A 22,420-nucleotide genomic window follows, 5' to 3' on the forward strand; every position below is an offset into this window, starting at 1 on the left:
AGGAGATGAGGCTGGGGGTCCGAAGAGGGAACCATGCCCACTCTGCCTCCAAGCCACTCCAAACCATTCTGGTTTACCCAGCAGTTCTAGAAAAATAATGAGTTCAAGATGTGAGCTGGACTAGAAATGTTTCTTTTGTGCAGAGTGAAATCTGACTTAGCGGGACGATGTTAGTTTTTTATCCTACATGGAGGTTGTGGCTTGGTATTAGGCCATGGTGGCTGTGTGGAAATCTCAGGGAAGCTATGGTGAGGGCCTCATTGCTGGCCCTGCAGAGCCAGCCCTGACCTTCCCAAAGAAGACTGTTTGTGGAGCCGTCACTTGCTTAGGAAAAGCTTGGCATCTTTGCAAGTTCCTGACGGTGCCACTTGGCACCCCCAGCCCCAGCCCAGACAAGACAGGGAGGGGCGTGGGAGCAGTGTGTTTCATGGCACGATCCACGACAAAGGGTGAGTCTAGGGGAATGTGACCCCATTCAACCCCAGTGCTTGGCTCTGACTCCCACTGAAGGTGGGGCAAAGTTAGTGGAAGAATTTAGGGCTGCAGGTGGGAACCACGGGGGCCACCCTCTCCCTTGATCGTGATCTCTTGCCTGTCCTTTCCTGGACTTCCAGCGTGCTTGCAGGTGGGGCAGGCCACAGCTTAGCCGGTGATGGGGAGCTCTCTTGGAAGCAAGCCTGTGGCACAGTGTACCTCCCAGCCCTGGGACCCGGGCCTGCACCCCAGAACGTTGTGTGCTCATACCCACTCTGTCTTCCCAGAGCTAAGCTTGGGCCTGGTCTCGAGGCCCTTCTTAGCTTGTGGGTGTGTCCAGGGTCTGCCTGAGTCTTTGTATCCAGCTTCTCCTGGGTGGATGGAGAAGGGCACAAACCTGCTGGCCTCATATGCTCAGCCTGCCAGGATGGGAACAGAGACCCGGGGCCTGTGCTCGGGCCCTGGGTCATGTGGCCTCTGGTTACAGGCCTGTGCCCCATCTGCCAACCTGACTTACTCTGAGGCCCCTGCCTACCCCAGGGAAGAACAGAGCGTGCTTTGAGCTGGAAACTGGAGAGGTTTCCTGTTCCATGTTGTTAAGACACCGCTTATAGGACTGTAATCCCAATAAATCACATGCTTGCTGAATGCAACAAGATTGTTGTTGTTGTTGTTGTTGTTGTTGTTGTTGTTGTTGTTTTTCCAGGCTACAGGGATCTTTTAAAACCAAGGCCTTGGCTGGGCGCGGTGGCTCACGCCCATAATCCCAGCACTTTGGGAGGCTGAGGCGGGCGAATCAGGAGGTCAAGAGATTGAGACAATCTTGGCCAACATGGTGAAACCCTGTCTCTACTAAAAACACAAAAATTTGCTGGGCATGGTGGTGTGTGCCTATAGTCCCAGCTGCTCAGGAGGCTGAGGCAGGAGGATCACTTGCACCCCGAAGGCGGAGGTTGCAGTGAGCCGAGATCGTGCCACCTCACTCCGGCCTGGGTGACAGAGCAAGACTCCATCTCAAAACAAAACAAAATAAAACAAAACAAACCAAGGCTTTAAGAAGCTTATACTCTTCCGTTTTTTAAAGGGGGAAAAATAGCTTTCTCAGTCCTGGTTCCGTTGAGGAGCTTTAGGAGACCCTTGGATTGAACAATCAGGCTCACCTGTATGATTAACTTAACGGTAGATGAGAGAGACTGTTATGGCACCTGGGTCTAGCATCCCTATTGCAGCTGAATTGGCTGTGTAACCTTGAGCAAGGCGCTTAGCCTCTCTGGGTTTCCTTTTCCTCCTCTAGCAATGAGAGGAGGTGGTCAGGGAGTTCCCATGCTTCTCGTATAAAAAGACCCATTTTCACTGGCCTACTTCGTGTGCTCCCCTTTATGTATACAAAGACAAATACTACCAGAAAGCCACTGACCTTTTTAAGTGGCTTTGTCCATCTCTGGGATTTGTCTGCATGTATGTATGTGACGGTATTTAGGTTAGGCCTTTGGGCTGTTTGCAGCATTTGAGGACAGATCAGGGGTTGCTGATCCCTTGAAGTAATTCTCTGCTCACCCACCCTCGCCACCACACACGTTCATGACCCAAGGCCTCTGGGTCTGTGTTCCTTGCTGTTGCCCCTTCCGTTGTGTGAGTTTTTTCACTGCCAAGGCCAAGAGGCTGCACTGCCAGAAACAGCTTCCAGCTCACACTCGACATAGTGGTTGCATTTGTTTTCTCTGTTTTATGAGCTGGGATGGAGTGGGTGGTGGGCAGCCTGCTGGCAGACTTTTGCAGGCTTTACATGTTTATACTTGCTGTGGGGGGAGGGCAAAGAGTTGGCTGGACTTTCAGAAAGCTGGAGCTGAGGCATTTAATAGAACCAGATTCCTATAGCCCTTTTTGCTATTATATATTTTCTCTGTCAACAGACACTAAACTAGTAATAACAGTTAACATTTATGGAGAAGTTACCATGGTCCAAATATGATGCTAAGTATTTTACATGCATGCTCCTAGCTGTTTTGTGAGGTGGTCCTATTATTTATACCCATTTTGCTGATGGAACAACTGAGACCGGGAGAGGTGAAGTAACTTGCATAGACCCACATAGCTGAACTCATTGGGAATACACTGGATTCCAACCCAGGCCATCTCCCTCGGGAGTCCGTGCTCTTGGTTACCATGCAGTAGGTACAGCTAGTATCATATGAAGTTTGTGAAATAAAAGCAAAAGGGCTCTCACAATGAAAGGAGTTAAAAACCACGAACTTTGGCAATTTCTTCTTTAATATAAAATATGGCCCACAGGGGATGATGATCTGCCCAAGGTTATAGAGCAAGTCCAGTTGTATAAAAGAAACTAGAACTTTCTCCCAGTGAGGATGCCACAGGGAGGGGGTCTAGGACCTTCGGATCCCTTTGCCAGGAGCATGCATGCAAGCCATACACCATTCTAGGATTCACCAGACCGTGTGCCACCAGGGGCGAAATGCCAGCTCCGTGCCAGTGCCGCCTGCCAGCCCCTACCAGCTTTGTCCTAGCCATCAGCTGTGGTCTTCCACAGCAACAGTCCTCAAAGTGTGGTCCACGGACCCCTGAGATCCCAGGGACTCTTACCAGGAGTCCACAGGGCCAAAACTATTTTCATAACAAAAGTTGTTTGCCTTTTCATCCTTGTTTTCTCACAAGTATCAAGGAGACTTTTCTAGAAGCTGTGTGATATCGTGATGTCATCACTCGGATGGCAAATGGGACATGAGCTTGTGTGTTCATGAGTTTAACATTTTCTCAGTTTTAATTTCTGATACAGCCAATATCCGTAGAATAACACACATAAACAAAAGCTCTTTGAGGTCCTCAGTAATTTTTTTTTTTTTTTTTTTTTTTTTTTTTTTGAGATGCAGTTTCACTCTGTCGCCCAGGCTGGAGTGCAGTGATGTGGTGTGATCTTGGCTCAATGCAACCTCCACCTTCTGGGCTCAAGCAATTCTCCTGCCTCGGCCTCCTGAGTAGCTGAGACTACAGGTGTGTGCCACCACACCCTGCTAATTTTTGTATTTTTAGTAGAGATGGGGTTTTGCGAAGTTGGTCAGGCTGGTCTCAAACTCCTGACTTCCAGTGATCCGCCCACCTCAGCCTTCCAAAGTGCTGGGATTACAAGTGTCAGCTGCCATGCCTGACCAACTTTTAAGAGTATATATAGGGTCCTGAGACCAGGGAAACAATTGAGAACCACTATTCTGTGGTATCAGATCCAGCTAAGGAAAAATTCAGCAGGCAGAAAGGCTGAACAAAGGGAGCTTTTTCAGCCCCGACCCGGTCTCCTGGCTCTGGCCCTGCAGATATCTGCATTCGGGCATGGAACGGCCAAGCGCAGCCTACGGGATACGCAATAAGCGGGGAATGAGAACTTCTCTGGGATCTTGAGGATAGTGCACACATCAGTCATTCTCAGCCTTGCTCCTTCAGGCCCTTTCACCCTGCAGTTCGCACACAGCCACGCTGTTGCAGATGGGAGTTTTTAGAGGGGTTTTCCAGAATGGCCAGACATGCAGGTCCAGCTCGTCTCAGCCTGCCCAGCAGACTCCATGGAATTACCAGGAAGGAAACAGTAGCTTGGAACCCACAGCCCATGGAAGACATGTTCCTGAGAAAGTCCATGAATTACTTCTCTTTTTACCTTCCCACAGATTCCAGGCCAGGGAGGTGGGTGGGCCAAGGAGAAAGGCCTGAAGGGGTTAGTTTGGGGGCCGGCACAGCCTTGTTTGTACATGTGGGCACCAGCCACCTCCCCAGAGGCAGAGGGCTAATCTAGATTTCTGTATATTGAAAGTATTAATCAGTTTTCAATTCAGGAAGCAGCATTCTAGGTATTGTAAGCAGGAGATAATTTAATGCAGGGGGTTGGGGGTTCACAGAATCATTGGAAATGCTCGTGGAGCAGGGTGTAGGCTGAGCATCCAGGAATGACGAATTCGCCCATTAGGGGAACTGCTCCCTGAGGCAGCGCCTGGAACTGTGAGTTTGAACACCACCTCTGGAGCTGCAGTTCAGGAGTAAAGCTGGAATCCAGAAGGCATTGCAGCCAGGCACGGTGCCTCATGCCTGTAATCCCAGCATTTTGGGGGCCGAGGTTGGCAGATTGCTTGAGCTTAGGAGTCGAGACCAGCCTGGGCAACATGGTGAAACCCCGTCTCTGCTAAAAATACAAAAAATTAGCCAGGCATGGTGGTGCATGTCTGTGGTCCCAGCAATTTGGGAGGCTGAGGTGGGAGGTTAAAAAAAAAAAAAAAGGCTTTGCTATTGCTTTTATCATTTCACCATCACTACCACTGCCTCTGAAGCCTCAGATAGGTGGAAACTGGACTGGAATGTTCTATAGGAAAAAAAAAAAAACCTCAGTTTTCATGACCTGGGTTTGCTAGCAAAAACAGACAAAGGGAACACAAAGGTGGCCTCTGCCTCCCATTCACTTACCAAATCTCATGCAGCATATCTTAATGATAAAACCTAATTTCCAGAATCCCAGCTGCAAAGGAGTCTGGGAAATGCAGTTTTTAATTTTGCACCTCGCCAGCCAAGATGGTAAAGTGAGGGCTGAATGAGCCAATCCCCAGTGTATACCCACCAGGATTATCAATACTGGGTTTTCTCAAGTGCTGAGTTCTAAGGAGCACGAGGCAGGGGGATGAACAAAGATGCCACCTGATTAGACTTCATGATTTCCCGAATTCCCTCTTGGATTTCCCCTAGTGCAGCTAGGAGATGCCCTCTTAGAGATTTAGTAGCCACACGTGGTGCTTTGTCTTGGCTGTTGGCCACAATAGGGAAGAACGGCTGGCAAATCCACGGATTATCTTTTTGTTTACACTTCAGTCTCCAATGCTGATGGTTGAAATAAAGGCTTTTCCGCAATCAGAAGGACTGATACATAGAAGCATGTCTCTAAGCTTGCCTTCCAGCCCTGTAATATAAGAATCGTGAAATCTAAAAATATTTGGGAGGAATTGGGCATTTATGTTTAAGGGAACTCTTATAAACAGAGGGATAATTCATGAATAGATTGTTGTTTCTTCCTGGACTACACGAGTTCCCCCCATAGAATCTCAGCTTCCTACTCTAATGAGTCAACACTAGGCTTTTGAAGATTTACACCATTCTTTTCTGGGCAGAAACATGACTTGGTCCATAACTGAAAACCTGGGTACACTATAGTAAGTTACTGATGTTCATCCATACTTTTCGTCACTCAGCAAAACTTTCTACTAATAATTTTGTTCTTTTGTTTGTTTGTTTGTTTTCTTGAGACAGGGTCTCTCTCTGTCTCCCAGGCTGCAGTGGAGTGGTGCGATCATAGCTTACTGTAGCCTCCAGCTCTTGGGCTCAAGCTGTCTTCCTGCCTCAGCCTCCCAAGTAGCTGGGACTACAGGCGTGTGCCAGCAGGCCTGGCTTCAGTGAACATTTATTGAGGACCTGCCATGTCAGGCCCCAGGCTGGGCATATTTTGGAGAATACAGAGATGAGGAAGTCATTGTTCCTGTCCTTAGAAGGAACAGTCTGGTTAGGAAGATGACATGCATTCATGGCTATTGCTCTAAAAGAGAGTTCTCAGTGATCTCAGAGCAGGAAGATATTTCTTTCCCTTTTTTTTTTTTTTTTTTTTTTTTTTTGAGATGGAGTCTTACTCTGTCACCCTGGCTGGAGTGCAGTGGCATGATCTCGGCTCATTGCAACCTCCGCCTCCCAGGTTTAAGCGATACTTATGCCTCAGCCTCCTGAGTAGCTGGGACTACAGGCGAGCACCACCACGCCCGGCTTTTGTATTTTTAGTAGAGACGGGGTTTCACCATATTGGCCAGACTGGTCTCGAACTCCTGACCTTGTGATCCACCTGCCTCAGCCTACCAAAGTGCTGGGGATTACAGGCGTGAGCCACCGCACCCAGCCCCCCTTTTTTGTGCAGCGGGGAAAGAGAATCTGGGAAGGCTTCTGAAGTAGGTGGCATTGGAATGGAGTCTTGAAGGATAAATAGGATCTAGACAAGCAGGGGTGAGAGCTGTTCATTCTCCTGCATAGATGGGAGCAGGCAGGGTGGGCCTGAGGTCCGTGAGTGCTGGTGGTGTGTCCTGGTAACAGGGGTGAGCCACGGCAGGAGATAGGGTGAGGTTCGGTTCTGGGAGTCCTTGAGGGCCAGAGATGGCGAGGCTTGACTGGCCTGTGGCCCTCCCCTTCATACAGATTGGTACGCTCAGTGGACCAGTTAAGTGGCTCAAACCCAGGAATAGTTTTGGAAATGACAGAACCAGAACATCAGAATACCTTCCCAAAGGAAAGACCTTTAAGATCACTTCTGATTACAGAAAATCCCTGACTTATGATGGTGCAACTTACAATTTTTCAGCTTTACAGTGGTGTGAAAGCGATATGCATTTAGTAGAAACTACTTCGGGTACCCACACAACCATTCTGTGTTTCACTTCCATACAGTATTCAGTAAGTTACACTGATGTTCAACATTATTATAAAATACATTTTGTGTTATATAATCTTGCCTGACTGTAGGCTAATGTAGGTGTTCTGAGCATGTTTAAGGTAGGCTGTTCAGTAGGTGAGGTGTATTCAATGCATTTTCGCTTAGGATATTTTCAACTTGCTATGGGTTTATTGGGATGTAACCCCATCCTAAGTCAAGGAGCATTTATATTTCTTTGTCAGTTTTTAAAATAAAAGCATTCTTTGTCCTCAAGGAGAGAAGAAACTTTTAGAACTCTGGAGATGACCCGAGCTTTTGGAGACCTGAGATTGGGGTTCTGAGGGCAGCCCAGGCTGACTCCCTGGAGGTGGCTTACTTCCTAGCGAGGAGAGAGAATGGACATCTTTTTCCTGGCGGGAGCACTTAGCTGCATGTCAAGGGGAGAGACCACAGTGACCGCACAGGCCGGACGCTCCAAGAGCCCCGAGGGAGTTGGGGTGGCTGGAGGCCTGGCCGCCTGCCCCTGGCTGCCTGCCCGCTCCCTGGCTTAGTTTGAAAGGAAGGACAAGAGTGGCATCGGGAGGGGCTGGGAACAGGCAGGAGCTGGGAGGCTGACTTTTGGGCTGTCATCAGAGAGAACAGCATGAGTGAGGGACGGGGCTCCAGGGCTGCCTTGTTCCTGTGACAGAGCAGGGAAAGAGCTCCGTCCATTCTGGGCAGAGCAGGTGAGTGTCCCACGAAGTCATGAAGCCACAGACTGCCATCCGGGCCCCTCGGCGGCGGGGAGGTCTGTTGGACTGCGAAGTGGTCTCCTGAGGGGGCTTCAACACGGAGCCTTGCCAGAGTTGGCAGAGGACAGAAACGCGTCCCCGCCCCCCTGGCTTAATCTGAGCCGCTCGCCGAGGGCAGGGGCGGGCGCGGCCTGAGCCACAGTCAGGGCCCAGCACAGGCTGTGCACATGGCGTCCCCTGGTGGCACAGAGCGGGCCTCATGCGCGGCGCCCCGGGAGTTTGCAGCTGTAAGCCTGCCGCCGCCTCTCCCTGCTTTTGTGGGCTCTTAGTGATACTCGGACCTGCTAGTACCATTCCCACCCGTGGGACTTGAGGCCGCTACTCTTTTTCTTCTTCTTTTTTTTTTTTTTGAGATGGAGTCTCGCTCTGTCGCCCAGGCTGGAGTGCAGTGGCGCTATCTCAGCTCACTGCAAGCTCCAGCTCCGGGGTTCACGCCATTCTCCTGCCTCAGCTTCCAGAGTAGCTGGGACTACAGGCGCCCGCCACCACGCCCAGCTAATTTTTTGTATTTTTTAACAGAGACAGGGTTTCACTGTGTTAGCCAGGATGATCGCGATCTCCTGACCTCGTGATCCGCCCACCTTGGCTGCCCAAAGTGCTGAGATTACAGGCGTGAGCCACCGAGCCCGGCCGAGGCCACTACTCTTTCCTGAGCACCAAACTGGGGGCAACCCTGGCCTGGCACACGAAGTGGTGTCAGCCCACCTCGGCCTAGGTGCCAAGTGAGGAAGGAGTGGTCATTAATGTTGTACAACAGCGTAATATGCGTCATCCCATTTGGCCTCATGACAGCCTCGATAAGGAGGTGTCACACGTATGCTACAGATGGAGAAACAGACTCAGGTGTGCTTGTCGGAGGGGATGGTGACCTGACCCTGCTGGTGGCAGCCCTGGGTTTGGACCTGGGTCTGTGAAACTTTTAGCTGTGCAGCCTCTCCCCTCTGCAGAGAAGAACACTTGGGGACCCTGACTGAACTCTTTGGAGGGGGACAGGTCCCCAATTCCACACACTGGGGAACTGCTCCTTCCCTGGGCCACCTGAGGGCCCTCAGGTTCTGCTAATGGCCCATGACGGAAATTCCTTCTGTGCATTGCAGGTACAGTCGGGGTCTCTGTGAGCAGAAGGAGCAGGTCCCTTGCAAGGGGTGATCAGCCTTGGTTGCCACTTGTGAGCATGTGTGTGCTTAAAGAGTCTCCTGCTGCCCTTCAGGGAGCATTCCCCCTAGGCCTGACCCTCTGCTGCCCAGCAGGGAGCCCCCCACCCTAGGACTGACCCTCTCTCTGCTGCCCCACCAGGAGCACCCTCCCAGGCCTGACCCTCTCTCTGCTGCCCTGCAGGGACCCCACCCCAGGCCTGACCCTCTCTCTGCTGCCCCACAGGCCCTTCATGCTGCTGCCGCCCCTCATGGAGTGGATGCGAGTAGCCATCACCTACGCAGAGCACCGCCGCAGCCTCACCGTGGACAGCGGCGACATCCGGCAGGCGGCCCGGCTGCTGCTGCCTGGTCTGGACTGTGAACCTCGGCAGCTCAAGTATGAACCAGGGAGGAGGGGAGGGCCCCGGCATCTATGACCTGCCCCCAGCGGCTCCCCTCTGCTCGCTTCGTCCCCAGATGGCTGGGGAGGGGGTCAGAGAGCAGGGACTGCAGCACATTTGAGCTGCTCTAAGGGTCTCCTCTGCAAAGGCCAAGCCTGAGTATGGGAACAGATCTATTGTAGACCTTGGCTGCTGACTGGAAACCTGGCCATGGTGACCGTTTATAGGTTGAGTGCAACCTGCTCAACACAAACTTGTGCTGAGGCACGAGTCTGGGTGGGAGCTGCTTCCTGCTTGGGGCAGACCTGTAACAGATTGTTTTACATGAGTCTTCGTTTTCTGCCAGTGGAAGCAACAAGGGCTCAGAACACTTACTTACTTACTTACTGATTGATTGATTGAGACAGAGTCTTGCTCTGTTGCCCAGGTTGGAGTACAGTGGCACAATCTCGGCTTACTGCAACTTCTGCCTCCTGGGTTCAATTGATTCTCCTGCCTCAGACTCCTGATTAGCTGGGATTACAGGCACATGCTACCACGCCTGTCTAATTATTGTATTTTGAGTAGAGACGGGGTTTCACCATGTTGGCCAGGCTGGTCTTGAACTCCTGACCTCAAGTGATTCACCTGCCTTGGCCTCCCAAAGTGCTGGGATTACAGGTGTGAGCCACTGCACCTGCCTCCCAAGCAGTTTTTTTAATGTACTTATAGAAAAGGAGAAATGTGTGCTCTTCATGTGACAGAACATGATGGGGACAGTAATTGCTGATCTGATCATAATTCCCTGGGACTTCTCCCCACCCATCCTCATCGTCACTCCACACGTAAGCCTCACACATGTGTGTCACATCATTGAAAGCTGCTGTCTGCATACAGTCACACACACCTTTGGGTCTCTTCTGGGCAGACCCGAACACTGTTTCAGTTCCTTCCGGAGGCTGGATGCCCGAGCAGCTACTGAAAAATTCAACCAGGACCTGGGTTTCCGCATGCTCAACTGTGGGAGGACAGACCTCATCAACCAAGCCATCGAGGCCTTGGGGCCAGATGGGGTTAACACCATGGATGACCAGGTACGTCCTGAGAGCTCCACAAAGACAGGCACAAGGACCAGAGTTGGGAATTCTCAGCTCCCAGCATTGGCGGCCCTCTGTCCTAACCCTGAGACTTGCTCAGCTCTGTGCTTTGAAGAGGCGGGCTACCTCCCTGAATCCTGCCCTGCCTGGTCACATGGAATGTCAGCTTGGAGACTTCTAGTACCCCTTGGAAAAACTTTGTCATGTGGCTTCCGCTTCCTTGGCTGGACAGCTGGCCACTGTTTCAGGTGATGCAAGGCTAGGAACGAGTCTGGGAGACTGAGCTTCATCTCCAGTTGGGTACACGATCGCTAACCCTGTAGTACGGCCTATTGTGTGCTGACTACTTGCCAGGACCTGGAAACCCTTGTCCTCATGGAGATACCATTTTAGTGGGGGAGACAGATAAGAAGAAACACAGACATGTAAAATGTAGAGGATTTAATTTAAAGTGCTGAGGACTAAAATGAAGCATGAAAATGGGTAGGAAATGTGGGAGGTGGTATCGTTCTAGATAGGCTTTAACTTGAGTTTCGCATCTATTTTGTTTTTTACTTTTGCTGTGAACAGCTAACGTTTATATAGCATTTACTATGTTCGAGGCATTGTTCTAAGTGCTTCACGTAGATTAACTCATTTCCTCTTGACAGCAACCCTGTGATGTAGCACTATTACTTTCCCCATTGTATAGATGAGGAAATTGAGGGACAGAGAGGTTGCTTTACCTAAGGTCACAGCACTAGTAAGGAGCAGAGCTGGGTGGAGAATCTGAGCAGCCGGACCCAGCCTCTCAACCACTGTGGAAATATCCTGTGTGTTTATCTGACACTGTACTGAGAGCACGTACTGTGTGCGGAAGGGCACTGTGGGGTTTGGAAGGCCACACAGTGCGTGGGGAGTTAGATGACAGTGGCAAGTTAAGGCAGTGTTCTCAGATGAGGTGACGGCACAGTGCAGCCTGTGATGAAACTCCAGGCAGACCGTGAGGCCAGGGTGGACTCTGACAGATGCGACAGGCTGCAAGGGGAAGCTTCCTGCTGGAGGCGGCTGAGCGGAGCCTCGGGGAGGGCAGGATGGGGACGGAGCAGAGAGGAGTCCGGAAGGGATTCCAGGGAAAGGGACATAAGGAGAGTGGGGTGGGGTAGTCAGGGCGTGGACCCGGGCCAGGGGTTGGGGAAGGACCACAGGCCCAGCACTGAGCTTCCGGAGGGCAGTGGCAGGTGACAGGCTGCTGTGGGATCTCGTGGGGGCCTCTCCATCCACACAGGTTCCGGGGCTTGTGGGAGCTTTTGTCCCAGTGGAGTCTTCCTTCTTGAACAGCACAGTGTGGAAGCCCATGGACTTTAGCTTCAGACAGACCTAGGATTTAGTGGCCATGTAAGAGCTGTAGCATCTTGAACAAGTTACTCTGCCTCCCTGAGGCGCTTCAGTTTCCTCCCCTCTAAGATGGGGGATGGCAGCACCTGACACATAGGGTTAGGGGGAAGTCTGCATCCAGCACATAGTCAGCACTCAGTAAATGTTCATTCCGGTTTTTATTGCCAATATGATGATTATTGTGGTCGTATCGCTGTCGATAGGATGACAATGCCTGAAATCTGCTAGCCAGCCTGGTCTTATTTGGCCTCTTTATATGTCTGGAGTGCGTGGGGACAGGGACAAGGAAAAAGCAGTGTCTCCTCACAGGGCCCATTATTTGGTTTAAACTCCAAATTGTGTACAGATGTGTGGAGAAAAAAGTAAGTCAAGTCTGTCCACAGGGAGATGAAACAAAGCCAAATTTTTATTCTGTGGTGTTGGCCTTTGTCTAAGTGCTCAATCCTGTTTGTTCCCTAAACCTTAGTATTTATAGAATGATCTGTGGGTAAACAGCCCTCTCACCCCATGATTAATCTCAGGCTATTGCTTTATCTCTGGCCACTAGGCAAGGATTTATGAGGTAAGGAGATCTTGTCTACACACAAATATCCTAATAAATAACATCACGGGACACCAGACAAACACTTGCTGGGATCCAGCCATGGAATAAACAGTTTGCACTGCCTTTGCTGTTGCCGGCCACAGAGAAGGATTCCCAGCCAGGGAGGCGGCCCCACCAACTGCCCACCTAACCCAGGGAGACAGCAGGACTCAGCTTGCAGGAATGCTCTAAACTGCTCAACAGCAAAAGATGTGGAAGTCAAATGCCTCCTTTACCGTCTTGTGAGATGGTGCAAAGCTTGGGCTTCACAGCTTATGGAGGCCTGGGTCCTGCCCTGAGTTCAACCTCTCGCTAGTTGTGTGACTTTGGGCAGTTAATTCCCCTTCTCTGCTCCTCAGCTGTAAAATGGGGAGAATGGGAGTATTACGATGATGGAGGGAGATGCTGCATGCTCATCACTAGCACAGTGATTTCCACGCACAGGGCCTGAGATGGCGGCTATGAGGCTGTATGGCATAGTAGCCGTGAGAGTGTTGTTGGTATTTTAATTAGGTAGCTCTTAATCAAGGTAAGCTCATTCTGAACTAAGTACTTTATACATATTAATCCACACTCTACAACAACCCTTTGAGGGAGATAAGATACTGCTGTGGTTCCCCATTTACAGATGAAAAAACTGAGGCACAGAGAGGGCAAATGACATGTACAAAGTTTACAGCTCCCCATGGCAGAGGAGGCCTTGGCACCGAGCCTAGCTGCACAGCCTGTGCTGGGCCCTGCTCCAGTGTCCTGCAGTGCTCATGGCAATGCCCCCACTCACCTTCCCCATGCCCTATGCCCAGCAGCCCAGGAAGCACAGAGCCTGGGGGAGCACAGGATGCTTGGCTGGGGTGGTGGGGGGCCCAATCTGTGGTTTCTGGGGCAAAGGCCTGTGGGTACGTGGTGTTGTGTTCTGTTTGCAAACAGTTCAGCACGTGCATTTGATTTGCTCAGGGTATGACGCCACTGATGTACGCCTGTGCTGCTGGGGACGAAGCGATGGTCCAGATGTTGATTGATGCCGGGGCAAACTTGGACATCCAGGTGAGGAAGCCCCACAGAGCTGCACCCAGGCCCTAGGCCAGCAGGGATCACTCCGAGGTCTCCAACAAACATGCTGGGCATGATGTTTTGGGCAACTGAGTAGATGTGTGTCAAAAGACTGGAAAGACAAGACGCACAGAGGCCACCATTAGTACAGGGAAGTCTCCTCAAAATTTGGGCTTTCTGTCTGAGAAGGAGTGGACTGAAGCGGGAGTTGAGTGGAGAGATGGGCTGTGATTCTGTTTTCATGATATCTTTCTCCTTTTACCAGCCTAATCTCCAGCCATTCCTTCCATCCCCAAATACCTCTAGCTCTACCTCCCTCTGAAGCATAAAGCACTCCCCATCTGCCCTCTTTTGCCCAGGGCAGACATTGCTAATTAAACACCTATCCTCTCTTTGAGCCTTGTCCACTTTGTGCTCCAGGCAAACATTACCAATTGAATGTAGAAAGCACTTGTTAACTCCAGTTCACCATCCCTGCAGGGGACTCCCTTCGCTCGGGTGCCCAGAAAACACAAATGATTTGTGGTATTTTTCAGGTTCCAAGCAACTCTCCCAGGCACCCTTCCATCCACCCTGACAGCCGGCACTGGACCTCACTGACATTTGCTGTGCTGCATGGACACATCTCTGTGGTCCAGGTGAGCTCCTGCCAGGTGAACACCATGCCCCCCCAGCTTACCAGGTGAACTGGGCCCCAAGCACAGCCCCAGCCTCAGCTGAGTGGGCAGGTGCCCTGAATCAGAGATCCCAAAGGCACTGCTTGAGGCCAGCTCACCTGATGGATAGGGCAGCAGCCCACCTGAGTTGCCTCAACGAAAGGGGTTAGTGCAAGGACAAGCGGAATTTTAGGAAACGAGACCCAGGTCCAGGCAGCACTAGGGTCCTGTCATACCCTCCCGGCATCTCTATCTCTCTCGTGTCGGGCACACTGGGGGCTGTCCCAGTCCCACTCAGCTTTCTCGCCTCCAGCCACCTTTCCAACCCTTTCCTTTGCTCCTCCCTCATGAATTCTCCCACAGGGCCAGCTCTATATCATGGGGTCTGTGCAATTCTGTCCCCTCCCTAGTTCCTGAGAGAGGTTTCGGATTGGCACAGCTCACCTGTCGAGCCAAGCCACAGGTTGCCCACCTCAGCTCAGGTAGCTGTGCTGCCGTGGGGACAGGTGGTGGTTCTAGAAGCAGAAGTGGGCAGAGCAGCTCCCCATGCCAGCAGGGGCTCCAGCCACATGCACTTACTCCCAGGTCCTCAGATCGCTGGCATGTGCAGGGTTTCATGGCACCCCTTCCAGGGAGTTAGCGTGACACCTTCGCTCCCCACTAGGTTGCAAGGCCTCTGAGGGCAGGGATTGTGTCTGGCTGATTCACGGCCCTAGCCTATCACAAGGACTCAGTGAGTGGCCATTACCCACTGGCCACCACATCCTGCCGCCTTTGCCTTATAAGGACCAGAGCAAAATCCCAACCTCAGTTCAGACTGGGCCTGCAGGGCTGCGCCCTGAACTTGCCTGGATCCGTGCCTAGTTTTGCCCCAGTGAGCAGGCCCCCACCTCCACGGCCTTGGCACTGGTGCAGGGAGTGACTGATTTCTGACTGCTGTATCTCCAGTGATGGCCGTCCCCCATGCCACAGTCCATGGGACTGAGAGGTCAGCCTGAACTCCACTCCTGGTCTCCAGGCGCAGGGCGGTTGGGCTCCCCTAGACTGCCATGCGTGCTTGGAGGAAGGTTCGGTCTTCAGGAGCCTGGGAGGGCTGGAAGGTTGCTCCCTCCAGAGCAGCTGGTCAGGGAAGGTGGAACAGGAGCTGAAAGTCACCAGTTGGAGTAATGCAGATCCCACCCCTGCCCCAAGGCAGAGCCAGGACCGGCTCATCTGGAACTGCCTGGTATCTGTTAACCCTGCCCCGTCTGTCCTCTGTCAAAGCCCGCCCTTGCTAGCATGGGGAGAGGCCCTCTGCTGTCCTAAACCGGGACTTCCTGCTCCAGCCCCACCACCTGCCGTCCGGGGGTACCTGCTGTACCTCTCAGATAAGAAGCCTAAGGGAAGCAGGCCCCTCTTCCCATTCTGTGGATGAGGAAGACTGAGGCTCTGGGAGTTGAAGTACCTGCCTGGGTTTACTCATTGGCCAGTGGCCAGCACTGACACCCTGCTCCTTCTGACTCCAACACGTGCTGCCACCCAGAGCTGCGGTTTACCCCATAGATTGGAGGCAACATTTTCTGTGCTGCTCATCCACATGCGTTCTCAGCAAGGTGGCTGCAGTCAGTTCACGGGAAAGCATTTGGAAGACGGAAAAAGCTCAGAGGTCCTCACAGCTTAGGGGCTTGGTCCTGGGCCGCAATAATGGAGTTGAAGATTCTAGAAACTTTGAGCCCTGAGGATAACCTGGAGTTCTCAAGTTCCAGTTCCTCAGCTGCTGGGGTGAACTGTGTCTTGGTCACATGCCTGGAGAGAAGTAAAGGCCCTGTCCCCCAAAGCACCCTGGCCCTTCCCAGGTGCTCCCTGCCATGCTGAGCAGTGCCCTCCTCCTCTGTGCCCCTGGCAGTTGCTGCTGGATGCTGGTGCCCATGTGGAGGGCTCGGCAGTGAACGGTGGCGAGGACAGCTACGCGGAGACGCCCCTGCAGCTGGCCTCTGCGGCAGGTAGGCACCGGCTACCAAGAGGCTCTGTCTACCCCTCCCTGCAGTGCCCCCCAGCCTGGCCAGGCATGTAGCTGGACGTGCAGGGGTCTCCTTAGCACACACAGACCCCGTGCAGGGGCCTTAAAACCCCTTCTCTGGGCCACTGGGGGGCTTCCCCCGGCCCCACCCATCAGTTTCTATTGGGCTCAGCATCTGGCAGGACCCAGCAGGGCAGGGAGGCCCTTCCCTCTGGAGACCCAGGAAGGGGGCACAGGGGCAGGGCGCGGCCAGCCTTCCTCTCCCTCCACTTCATCCACCAAATGCAGATGAGCGTGGGGTTTACTGATTTATTCCAGCACTCAGAGCTACGAGAATCCCGCTCTCCCTTCCCTTTCGCCTCAGCTGCCCTGGCGGCCACCATCTCAGTGTCCTCCGTGCTGCCCACCTTCTCTTTCAGGGAACTACGAGCTGGTGAGTTTGTTGCTGAGCCGAGGCGCCGACCCCCTCCTCAGCGTGCTGGAGGCCCACGGCATGGGCTCCTCCCTCCACGAGGACATGAACTGCTTCAGCCACTCAGCCGCCCACGGCCACAGGTACCTGCCCGGGATTCCAGCCCTGTGTGACATGACGGCACTGAAATAAGCTCACAGGAGCCTCAGTTTCCCCGATGGGGCAGAAGAGCTAGGCCCGGAGACCTTTCCCAAAACAGGGGGCCTGTGTGCTAGTAAACCAGAAACATGGGGGAGTTTGGCCCGCACAGGGGCCGGAGATGGGAGAGGCCCCACAGCTGATTCCTGGCAGACCTGGTACTGGAGCCTGGGCCTCCCGACGCCCAGGGCAGACTGTCCCATTTCCCAGTGAGATGCCACTCTGCAGGTGCCAGAGCCCATTCAGGACCACATTGCTTCCCATGCCTGCTGGTGGTCCTCCAGTGCCCAAGTGGCCTTGGGAGTCCAAATAGCCTATGGCTCAGCTGTGCAGAGGCTCCTGGTGCAAAACTGCACCCTGCCCCAGGTGCAGATGGTAGAGTTTGCTTTGTGGGGACCAGGCCTGCCCAGGGGTGTGGCGGGACAGCAGCAGGCTGAAGTCAGGGGCAGCATGGAGGGGCAAAGGGAGACCAGACAAGGGGTTATTACAGGGCAGAAACGGGGCTAGAAAAGCAGGGCTGGCAGGCAGGACACTTACTTCCAATTCCCCAACACCATTCTTGCCACCAGGCTCATGTTCTGGCTGGGGTCCCCTCCCCTAGAATGCTTTTCTCTCCAGCTGTCTCCAGCCCACCCCCACATTCACCCATCCCAGCCGCCCTCACCCTCCAGGCACCATCTTCCACATCACCACCTCTAGGCCGCTCCACCCCACCCAGTGCCTGCATCACCCATGGAGGCCTCTTCACCCTGTGTGGAGACTGCCTGCCTGCTCATCTGCCTGTCTCTCTGAGCACAGGACCCTTGGGACAGGCACCATGGCTAGTTCACCTTCATATGCCAGTGCCTGGCCCAAACAAGGTGCTCTGTAAACTGCCTGAGCTAGCAAGTCCACACGTGAGGAGGAGCCCTTGGGAGGGACCTTGGATCTTTGGAAGGGCACCTCCAGGCCATGGGCTTGGCAGGCATGAGGAGGGTCTGCGGGGTGGCCGTGGAGCAGGTCATCCCCCGGGAACCTTGCAGCCCCACCCATGCTGCATCCATCCCAGAGCCCCAGGCCACAGGAGGTGACAGAATGAGCCTAGGTCTTGGAGCCAGAAGTCCTGGGTCTGTATCTCCACCTGGAGTGGCCTTGAGCAAGATGGATCCATCGCCTATGACGGTGATGCGTGTGGGCTCTCATGAGGCTAAAAGCAGCAGCACGGGGAGCGTCCTCCGTGGGGTCTAACATTCTGTGTCTTCATTCATAAATATGAACAAATTCTACGTGACATCCATCTTCAGTTCATCCTTATCAACATGAAGGGACCAAATGTGTACTTACTGGGCTTTTCCTGTGTTTTAGACACTTTCACCTGCATAGTCAGCTGCTATTTAGAAAGACCTGCTGTGTTTCAGGCTCTGCATTTAAACACTTTACATCAGCCTCACATGAGCCCAGGGAACATGTGATACAGTGACACCCTGTAATACAGATGCCAAAGCAGTCAGGGCTCAGAGAGGTAGAGTGACCTGGCTAAGGTCACACAGCCAGGATGGCACAGCTCGCTCAGCCCCGAAGTCTATGGCTTCTCGGCAATACCAGGATGGTAGAAGGGTGGGTTCCCCTGCACCCTGCCCTGCCTCTCGGAGGTGTATGGGGATTGGTGATCCTGGGACCCCTGGCCTGCCTGGAGGAGGAAGACCATGAACCTCCGAGCCCTCGGGTGCCCCAGAGCAGCCTGTCGGGGCAGGGGGGCACTGGGGGACAGCTCAGGTGGGCACTGCCTGTGGGACTTCAGCCCTTGCCTCATTCGTCCCTGGGCCCGCAGGAACGTCCTGAGGAAGCTCCTGACGCAGCCGCAGCAGGCTAAAGCGGACGTGCTATCCCTGGAGGAGATCCTGGCCGAGGGTGTGGAGGAAAGCGATGCATCGAGCCAGGGCAGTGGCAGTGAGGGGCCCGTGCGGCTGAGCCGGACCCGCACCAAGGCCCTGCAGGAGGCCATGTACTACAGCGCCGAGCACGGTTATGTGGACATCACCATGGAGCTGAGGGCACTGGGTGAGGCCTCGCGGGCATGCACACGCCATGCATATGGACACACACGGCACTCCCCGCTGCTCTTCCACAGGCCTGAGGGCCAGGGCCCGCAGGGACAGACAAGCCCCAGGGCAGCTGAGCACAGACGGGGTGGAGGCTGGGACCCCCCTGCTACATGGCCAGTTCAGGAGGGGCCCTGCGCCTCAGACAGTGCTCAACAGTGCCACGTCTTGGGGTCCTCTGCCCTCGGGCCCTCCACCCTGCCTGGCTGGAGCTTCGCTGCCCCCTCCCCAGTCACAGCCCAGGGATGTGGAGCGCTGAGAGCCTCTGCAGCCCCAGGACTCCACGCTGTGAGGCGGCAGTCCTGTCACTCGGCTGACCTTGCACTCCTTGGGTCTGCGAGTCTGTGGGCTTTTGGTGTCCTCCAGGGAGGCTAGTCAGACAGACTTAGGTCAGGTCCTGTGTTAGCTGCATACCACGTCCTCTCTCCAAGCCTCAATTCCCGCCTCTGTGGGTTTGGTGCTAATGATCCTTATCTAAGAATGGGGTGACATCACCTAAAGTACAAGGCACGGTGGCCACCGTGAGCACTTGGTGGATGATAGCACTGTCACTGTCATCACAGGGCCACAAACCCCCAGGGCTGGGCCAAGACAGCAGTGAGTCAGCCTCAGTGTTCTTCGCTGTAAAACTCCCACCTGCAGTCAGTAACCCAAGGATACTAACACACCACACTGCTGTCAGTGTGTCGCTGGGGAATGCCATCAGTTCTTTAATCCACGGTGAGGCTGGGTTAAGAAGCTGTCTCTCTAATTACCAGGGACATGACTAGTTTATGTCATGAACTTCCCACAGCAATTTTAAGTTATAGCCCCACTGACACATGCTGGGGAACTGGCAAAACAGTCATTATGTGCCCGGGGATGTGCAGCGGCTTTCCAGTGCTCTGTGCTGGGAGGGCCCCTTGTGATAGGACCAGGTTCATTTCGAGCTTCCGTGCAGGCAAGGAGGCCTGTGTGTCCTTGAGTGCCTGGCATATTCTCTGGCCATCCAAGCCCTCCTGGGCACCCCTCCACAACTAATAAGACCTCTCTAGCAAGTAATTCTTGAGTCCAATAAGCAACAAGGTTACTATGGGTGCTGGGCCCACACTGCCAAATCCCCAGGCTGGGCTGTCAACTTTCAGAGCCTGAGTTCCCTGCATTTGGGCCGAAGCCATTCCTCCACCTCATCTCATGAGAACCTGAAACTCCACTCTGACCTGCCAGCAAGACCTATTAGAATGAATTAAAGCTTTCATTCTATGGCCATCCTGAGAGGGCCACTCAGCGCACAGGAAGGGGGCAGGCAGGAGGGGGCGGGCAGGGTGCTCTGCAGACAGCGGGGGCATTCTGGGAGAGTCTGCCCAGAAAAGGCTGTGGTCTGTGCTGGGAGTGCTTAGCTGCGGTGCGTGACTGCCTGCCCTTCCCTGCCTGGGCCAGGAGTCCCCTGGAAGGTGCACATCTGGATCGAGTCTCTGAGGACCTCCTTCTCGCAGTCACGGTACTCGGTGGTGCAGAGCCTCCTGCGGGACTTCAGCTCCATCAAAGAGGAGGAGTACAACGAGGAGCTGGTGAACGAGGGCTTGCAGCTCATGTTCGACATCCTCAAGACCAGCAAAGTGAGTGTGGCCAGTGGCCGGTTCCCAAGCCCACGGCCCAGACTCAAACCACGGGATACACAGATGGACACACAGGCAGACAAGTGGACAGACACAGGGACCCCATCACCCAACACACACACTCACACGCCTGCCCTCAGCACCCAGGAACACCCCACCCAACACACACACACACACACACACACACACACACACACACACACACGCCTGCACCCAGGCCCCCCCCCCGCCCAACACACACACACATACACACACACACACACACTCACACGCCCGCCCCCAGCACCCAGGGACCCCCCCCACCCAACACACACACACACACACACTCGCCCCCAGCCCCCAGGGACCCCCCCCACCCAACACACACACACACAGCACCCAGACTCAGACTTGCACTGCCTGGCTGTAGAGGGCAGGGGCCATGGGCTGGAACCTGACCAAAAAAGCCATTTGGGGAATCACTGATGAAGGAACAGGCATCTCTTGCCAAGCCACATCCAGCAGGAACAAAAGATAGCGGCTGCACTAATCCTGGCCTGGACTTTGGAAATTTGCCTGACGTATCTGCATCTGTGAACAGCCAGCCACAGCAGGCAGCTCACAGGCCCTCTCTCCCCTCCCCACAGAACGACTCCGTCATCCAGCAACTGGCTGCCATCTTCACCCACTGCTATGGCAGCAGCCCCATCCCCAGCATCCCAGAGATCCGGAAGACCCTGCCGGCCAGGCTAGGTGAAGGCGCGCCCCCTGCGCCCTGAATCACCACACGTCCTCCCCCTCTTCCCTTTCCTGCCCCCTCCTCACTTTGTCATCTTTCTCCATTTCCAAGTGCCAAGGCCCTAGCCTCAGTTTCTGTTCCTCACCTCTGTGTCCCACCCCCAACCCCAGACACGCACCTCACAGCACACTCAAGCAACCCCCAGCAGGGGACTCCTCAGCCATATCCCTCTGTCTCCCCCCTTTTCACAGATCCACACTTTTTGAACAATAAGGAGATGTCAGATGTGACCTTCCTGGTGGAAGGAAAGCTGTTTTATGCACATAAAGTCCTGCTGGTGACAGCTTCTAACAGGTAGGCAGCCTCAGATAAACTCCCAGCCCAGGGGCACAGAAGCACCTTGTTTCAGATTCGAGGTGACAGTGTCTCGCTGGGGCTGTACCTTGCAGCCCCTGCCCCTCAGACTGCGGTCACGTCGCAGCGGAGCCCCACTCGCCCCACAGCGGGACAAGACAGGGTGGACCCGGGGCAGCAGGAAAGGGGGGCTCTTAAGTGGTGTTCTTTGTGGCCGAGTTATTGCTTTTGATTATTAGAAAACATAAATATCCTGGAATGAAGAGTCAGCATTCTGGCCACAGGCGTCAGGTTGCTTGTATGGTGGGTGGTGGGGACAGAATCGGGCTCAGCCCAGATGTCTTCCTAAGATGGTGTAAAATGGCACTTGCTGAAAATTATTTTAGGAGCACAGCAGTAATTTTTAAAATGCTCCGTCTTGTGGTAGCCGCTCAGGTGACAGATGGTGCCATCGCCACACAGGGGTGGAGTAAAAGGTTCAAAACCCACCTTGCTTTGTCTCCTTTGCTCCAGGTTCAAGACACTAATGACCAATAAATCAGAACAGGATGGGGACAGCAGCAAGACCATCGAGATCAGCGACATGAAGTACCACATTTTTCAGGTGTGTGGGTCTTGGTGCCGCCCTCTTCTCGGAGGGATGACCCTCCCCCAGGAGCCCACCTTTGCGGGCAGCTGTGCATTGGCTGTCATTGTTCACTCTATTCCCAGTGCCTTCTGTATTCTGTTGAATGAATAGAGCATCCAGGTCCTTCCCTGTGCAGAGGTAGCCATCCATTGTGGGGCTGCAGCTTCAGAGCCTGTCACATGGGTCCTGAGCTCTAACCACTGGACAGGTGGTCTGGGCAGCCTGCAGACAGACGTGCAAGGACAGATACAAGCCACACAGCTGGGGTGTGAGTCCTTGTTATCAGGGTGGGCTCCCAGCCAATGGGCATTACTGAGAGCTTGTTGGAAATGCAGAGCCCCAGGCCCCACCCCAGCTCTCCTGCATCTTCACAAGTTCCCCAGGTGGCCATGTGCTCAGTGCAGTTTAGGAAGTGCTGGTGGAGGCTGCGT

General features: G+C 53.8%; 1 protein-coding gene across 1 annotated transcript in view; it reads left to right on the forward strand.

The window, feature by feature from the left end:
* Positions 1 to 22,420, forward strand: part of ABTB2 (ankyrin repeat and BTB domain containing 2) — a 213,862-nt gene that overhangs the window by 182,177 nt on the left and 9,265 nt on the right. Inside the window, exons 4-14 of the mRNA XM_032166295.2 lie at positions 9,103 to 9,255; positions 10,167 to 10,332; positions 13,250 to 13,339; positions 13,882 to 13,983; positions 15,887 to 15,983; positions 16,420 to 16,555; positions 18,421 to 18,650; positions 20,111 to 20,289; positions 20,916 to 21,021; positions 21,259 to 21,361; positions 21,875 to 21,965. Of these exons, the coding sequence (XP_032022186.1) occupies positions 9,103 to 9,255; positions 10,167 to 10,332; positions 13,250 to 13,339; positions 13,882 to 13,983; positions 15,887 to 15,983; positions 16,420 to 16,555; positions 18,421 to 18,650; positions 20,111 to 20,289; positions 20,916 to 21,021; positions 21,259 to 21,361; positions 21,875 to 21,965 (1,453 nt within the window). The remainder of the gene's footprint in view (positions 1 to 9,102; positions 9,256 to 10,166; positions 10,333 to 13,249; positions 13,340 to 13,881; positions 13,984 to 15,886; positions 15,984 to 16,419; positions 16,556 to 18,420; positions 18,651 to 20,110; positions 20,290 to 20,915; positions 21,022 to 21,258; positions 21,362 to 21,874; positions 21,966 to 22,420) is intronic.

Source organism: Hylobates moloch, unplaced genomic scaffold (genome assembly GCF_009828535.3).
Source record: "Hylobates moloch isolate HMO894 unplaced genomic scaffold, HMol_V3 SCAFFOLD_11, whole genome shotgun sequence".
In the NCBI taxonomy this organism is placed as follows: domain Eukaryota; kingdom Metazoa; phylum Chordata; class Mammalia; order Primates; family Hylobatidae; genus Hylobates; species Hylobates moloch.